Source organism: Triticum aestivum, chromosome 5B (assembly GCF_018294505.1).
Source record: "Triticum aestivum cultivar Chinese Spring chromosome 5B, IWGSC CS RefSeq v2.1, whole genome shotgun sequence".
Taxonomy (NCBI): domain Eukaryota; kingdom Viridiplantae; phylum Streptophyta; class Magnoliopsida; order Poales; family Poaceae; genus Triticum; species Triticum aestivum.
In genome coordinates, this window is record NC_057807.1 from 683,177,368 (window position 1) to 683,183,287 (window position 5,920).

General features: G+C 49.9%; 1 protein-coding gene across 2 annotated transcripts; it reads right to left on the reverse strand.

Annotated features, from left to right (window-relative positions):
* Positions 1 to 1,944: 1,944 nt before the first annotated feature.
* Positions 1,945 to 5,666, reverse strand: LOC123117640 (uncharacterized). 2 transcript variants are annotated; one of them, XM_044538356.1, is made up of 8 exons: positions 5,436 to 5,666; positions 5,116 to 5,205; positions 3,636 to 3,695; positions 3,411 to 3,450; positions 3,227 to 3,320; positions 2,674 to 2,733; positions 2,466 to 2,557; positions 1,945 to 2,338 (listed from the first exon to the last, which is right to left on the reverse strand). In XM_044538356.1, exons 1-8 carry the CDS (start codon positions 5,564 to 5,566, stop codon positions 2,267 to 2,269), a joined length of 639 nt encoding a protein of 212 aa, XP_044394291.1. In that variant the 5' UTR covers positions 5,567 to 5,666; the 3' UTR covers positions 1,945 to 2,266. The 2 variants fall into 2 exon arrangements, with proteins under 2 accessions (XP_044394291.1, XP_044394290.1); XM_044538355.1 differs by having other exon boundaries at positions 3,411 to 3,453.
* Positions 5,667 to 5,920: the final 254 nt, after the last annotated feature.

Below are 5,920 nucleotides of genomic sequence, written 5' to 3' on the forward strand. Positions count from 1 at the left end.
GTGCCTCTCACGGAAGAAAAACAATAGAAAATGTATGTTTTTTTTCCATTTCCGAGAGGCGAAAGCACAACCGTGCCTCTCACGGAAGAAAAAGAAACAGAAAATGTGTTTTTTTCATTTCCGAGAGGCACGGGCGTGCCTCTCGCGGAAGCAAAACCGTCCCTCTTGCGGAAGCAAAAAAATAAAACATGTTTCTTCGCGTGATTTTTTTTTGGACCAAAAGCGGTAGAAGATGGCAGAAAACCAAAAAATCAAAGAAAACCGGGAAAAAACCGATTTAAAAGCCAAAAACGCGTGCGGAAATAAAAAAAATCAGAAGAAGTCCAGAGCGTGACACATGACGGCGGCCGAGTGGCACGCTCTCAGCCCATCAGCAAGTGATCGTTACGAGGCTCCCGAAGAAACGCTCGTCAACTAGTTGCTCCCGGAGAGGAGGCGCGATCTGTCTGAACACTGGGCCAGGGCTGGAAGTAACAAGAGGCATGGTTTTCTCTCTTTGGCCCATCTCATCCCATCTCATTCATCCCAGCCTTCTCTCTTCGGCCCATCTCATCCCAGCCCGAAACCGAAAGAGATACGAGTTCGCCGCAGCCTCTCCGATCTGGACCTGGAGTCGGCCACTCGTCCGCTACATAGCAGTAGCACACGCCGTACGCACGCGCTCGGCATCATATACACCGGCACCAACCGCCATTGCGACCGACTCCGCAGACACAGACGACGAACGACGAGCGCAGATAGATGGCGGCGGAGGCGGCCAACAGGGAGGAGGCCGAGAGGGCGCTGCGGCGCGCGGAGGAGCACTTCCTCGCCGGCAACGTGGCGGGGGCGCGCCGGCTGGCCGCCAAGGCCCGGCGCATCTCCCCGTCGCTCCCCGGCGCCGCGCACGCGCTCGCCGCCTACGACGTCCACGCCGCTGCGGCCGGGACCCAGCACCGCGCGGGCTACTGGCACGACGTCCTCGGCGTGGGCCGCTCCGCCTCCGCCTCCGCCGTGAAGAGGCAGTTCCGGCGCCTGTCCCTCCTCGTCCACCCCGACAAGAACCGCTCCGCCGCCGCCGAGGGCGCCTTCAAGCTGCTCGGCCAGGCCTGCGACGCCCTCTCCTCCGGCTCCGGCGCCGGCCACGTCCCCTACTACAACAGCGCCGCCACCACCGCGGCCTCCGCGCAGGAGTGGTACCGATCGCACCACACGGCGAAGCAGCCCACGCCGCCGAAGCCGTCCAAGCCGGCCGCGCCCGAGGCGCCGCCGCCACCTGCCGCCGAGTCGGCGTCGCGCGCGGGGAGGTTCGTCCGCGTCCGGTGCGAGCACTGCAGGGTGACCAGGGAGGTCCCCGGCCGCGACCTGGCCGCCGGGGAGGCCAGGTGCGTCCGGTGCCAGACCGTGCTGCGCGAGCAGGAGCAGAGGAGGACGTACGTGTGGACGTCGTCGGGGTCGTACCACCAGGTGCCCAGCGGGAACCCTCATCCTTCGCCGCCGCCGCCCACGAAGCCGCCGACGTTCCAGTGCCCGGCCCGGTGCCCGCAGTGCGAGACGCAGTTCACGTCCATGGTGTCCGCCGGCACGTGGAACCTCCGGTGCCGGAACTGCCTGAAGCGCGTCATGGTCAAGGTGAAAGGCCCCGACGAGGCGACGTGTACATGAAGCGGAACGCAACGTCTTCCGATTACAATCTCCAGGAACGGATGCCGTGGAGTAGCTCATAAACCTTGCAGTGGATGTAAACCTTTTCTATTTTAAGTTGACAACATGCATGCCAATATTATATAATTGCCTGATATAAGTATATATATGTAGTGCTATAAGTTTCTTACTGAATGTTGTTGGTCCAGGGATTGGGAAGGCTGCTAAAGAATTTACATGTTGGAAAACATGAGCAGAGGTCGGCCAGGAGTTTATCAATGGCTGATGTGCGTGCAAGAAAGCAACCCAGGTGCTAGGTTATAAATCAAAGAGCAGGAAAAGTTAGGTTTGATCGTGCATCGGAACACCGAAATCGCATGAGCCGTGCGGGTGAAGAAGCTATCGAAATCCTATGGAACCTACGCGCATCATCTCTGTTCTTCAGAACCAGATACCAGTATCCATGTCGATCTGAAAGACGGACATCAGAGCACCGAAACCGTATGTATGAGCCGTGCGGGTGAAGCTACCGAAACGCTACAGGACCTACTGTCTCTCTTTCCCCTGTGCATCATCTCTCTTCTTCAAAACCATGTACTATCCACGTCGATCTGAAAGACAGGCCATCTGGCAAGAACCGGATTCAGTCCTCCTCGTCGTCGGGGCTCAGGAACGAGGCAAAGGACTTGCGAAGCTTGATGATGGATTTGTCACCCTGCGAGACACAAACACAGGGTTACTTGTCAGAGAAAATTACAGGGTACCTACTATACGCATCGAACTCTGTTAAAGCAATGATGCAGAAAGGCGGTTCAAGTAATGATGCAGCGTGCTGAACAGACCTGCTTCAACTTCTTCAGAGATTCCTCTGCATCTGTTATCTTCTCCGAAACTGTTTTCTCAAGATCAGCAAGAGTAGTCTTTTCCTTCTTCCCTGTTAAACAGGTAGTATTTGAGTAAGAGCAAAGAATCTCCCACACACAAGAACTGTTTAAAAGACAAGTGACAGCAAAGATCTTTCCTACATAACTAGTGTAAGCATCTACTTACTTTGCAGTTCATACTGAACTATCAGTTTCTCCTTTTCAACTTCAAACTTTGAGAAAAGATCTGCAGCACAAGACATGTGGGTAAGATAAGTAAGTAGTCGACAACAGAGATCATTGATTACGTGGCAGGAAAGAGGAAACTACAAATTCAGGTCTCAGTATGCACAAGTATAACCTGGAGATATTGGCTGGCTCATCCTTTCAAACAATAACAAATAATTAAGTGTATTTAATAGCCAAGCACAATTTTCCGTAAACTGTGCACGGTTCAACCAGCTTTAAAGGTTAAGGAAATGTTTTCTTTGGATACTGTTTGGCAATATAATTCTCCTACATGTGTCAGGGCAATATAACAAACTCATTTATATGCAAATATGGTTATAATTCAAAAAGGATGCAGCTACTGTTTTTCTAGGGTCAAAAGCTAGGACAAGAGCAGACTATGTTCAACATATACTCCTGCCACGTGTAGAGTATGTATTTATCGTAACATGTAGAGTGTATATATGCCATAGACTTCATAAAATGTGGTAGAAGATGCACATTCGGAACACCTTTGAAATTCTGTACGTGTGCAGCCTTGTCTTTGGAGAACTTGTCATGAGTGGCTTGAAACTTGGTGTACTCGGTCTTCAATGAACCTTCACACTGCATTGCATATAATTTAAAGCTGGTAACCAAACTGTGGCAATATTATATAAACTGATGTACATGACTGTATCAACAGAAGTTCAAAACCTCTTTGGAAGCCTTCGTTAGAGCTTTAAGAACATTCTGCCTGCTAATGCAATCAGTAGCATTTGTCAGCAATCAGAGTACATATCAATAGCATTCACAGTTTTTATTATCAAGAACTAGCTTATATATGTGTTCATGTTGAAGCAACAAGTAAAAAAGAATAGCAGAAATTTGTATTCCTACACACAGGAAGTTAAAGGCAAGTAAAACAGTTCGGTTCTTCACCTTTCCTTCTCAAACTTTGTCTTGGTGTCCTGTACCATAGATTGAATCTCTGTTGCAACACTGAAAGTTAAAAGAATATGTTAGTAAAGTAAATTCTGCCAGCAGCTGAAAAGTGTGCAATAGACATAACTTGGGAGCTTTGTCAGACAGGAAAGGCTCAAAATATTGAGCCACTGAATATCAATTTATCATATGAATCCATCCTTCATACCGGAATGACCATTCCTTGTAAGTTTATGATCAACTGCCACAGCATTATAAAGTGACTAAAATGTCTGTTATAAGTTTACGATATAATGGCACAACACTACATAGAAGACCTACGCAGTCATGACCAATCTGGAAACTATGGTATGCTGCCCTGCCAATTTGGTGATGCGAACACAGATTTCCAATGTCTAAATGCAACACAGCAGGTAGAAACAGTAACATGGCACCAAAGTCTATGCAGGCTATTGTGGGAGTGATCCAGGAGAAAAATGGGAAGGTGGATGCATATATTTGATCAACAAAACTAGTTATGACTCCACAAAGAAGGCGGATAAATCATTTTCAACCAATCGGTGCACGCAACGCTTCCAAGACCTATCATTGCATCAGTATTCACTACTCCTATCATCATATGGGCACCCAAACATTCACAAACAACATGACACTCATAAATCCTAGTTCTCATCCAGTTACAGACTTCTAGAACCTAAATTCAGGTACAGGCATACAGCAGGCTAGAAGCACTGGTAAATGAGTTTATGATCAACTGTCACAACATTACAAAGTGCCTAAAATGCCTCTTACGAATTTATGATCTACTGGCGCAAGATTACATATGAGACCTAAGCAGTCACAAACAACCTGACAACAAGGGTATGCTGTCCTGCTACTTTGGTGATGCAAACATAGATTTGCAATATCCAAATGCAATGCATCGCAGTAAACAGAAGCACTAACATAACCCCCAACCTTTGCAGGCTATTGTGAGAGTGAGCCAAGGACAAATTGGGGAGGTGGATGTGATGCATATATTAGATTAAAAAAAACTAGATATGGTTCACTCTGAACAAGGTGGATAAATCGTGTTAAACCAACTGGTGCACGCAACACTTCTAAGCCCGGTCATCGCATTTGTACCTACTACTCCAATCATCAAAATTCAAAACGGCACGTGATCATTCCCAAACAACATGACACTGGAAACTCCTAGTTCTCATCCATTTACAGACTCCTGAAGCCTAAATCCAGATACAGTGCATATATACCTATCAATGCATACATCAGGTTCAGATACAGTGCATACATCAGGTTCAGATACAGGGCATGCAGCAGGTTGGAAACACAAATAACACACTCGTAGCCACTGAATCCTATCGCTGCAGGCAACAAATCTCTCATGAGAGTGGGGCTGGTAGAAAGACTGCGCACACTAGCATTGTGAAATCGACAGGGAGTAAGCATGGGGAGGTGGACTGGGAGCGGGGATCACCTGGAGATGGCCTGCTCGGTCTTCTTCTGGCCGTCCTTGTGAGCCTTGTCCTTGATGTGGCGCAGCATCGTCACGATCTGCTTGAAGTCGCTGTCCCGGCGGATCCCATCGGAGCAAACACCAACAAATCACATGGCCAAATCAGTCAAGCGCACGAAAAATCCGACACGAACCGCCCGCGAGAGGGGGAGCGTCCAGGAAACCCTCGCTCTCGCCGTCGGGTCCCTTCGATCCGAGCAACGCCGCGAGCGGGACGCGCGGAGCGCAGAGCGGCGGCGCGAATAGAAGGGGAAGGAGGGGGAGGAGGGGAGGGGAGGCACCTGTCGAGCTCGAGCTCGGGGTCGGAGTCGTCCATGTCGCGCCGCCTCTTGTCGGACCGGGGCGCCTCGTCGGGGTCCTTGGCCCCGCCCCGCTTGCCGCCGCTCGCCTTCGCCTTCCCCGCGGCCGACATCGCTCGCCGGTGGTGGTGGTGGTGGTGGAGGTGGACGAGACCGCCGCTTCGCCTTGCCCCTTCTCTCTCGCTTTGCCGCGGCGTGTGCCCCGTGTGTGTGTGTGTGTGTGTGAAGGGGAGAAGGGTTTTTGCGGTGGTGGGAGAGGCTTGGGCTTTGCTTGTTGCTGGATCTCAGCCCAAAATGGCCCAAAATTACAAATTGTACTGTGTAGCCTTTTCTGGCTATCCCTAAAAAAAGGCTTTCTGGCTAATATCATAATGCTGCTTATTACGGATAATATCATAAGTATGCGCATAGAAATGTCTGCACTTTATTAAGCATAGAATAGCAATACCAATTCTCACTGTGCAGTT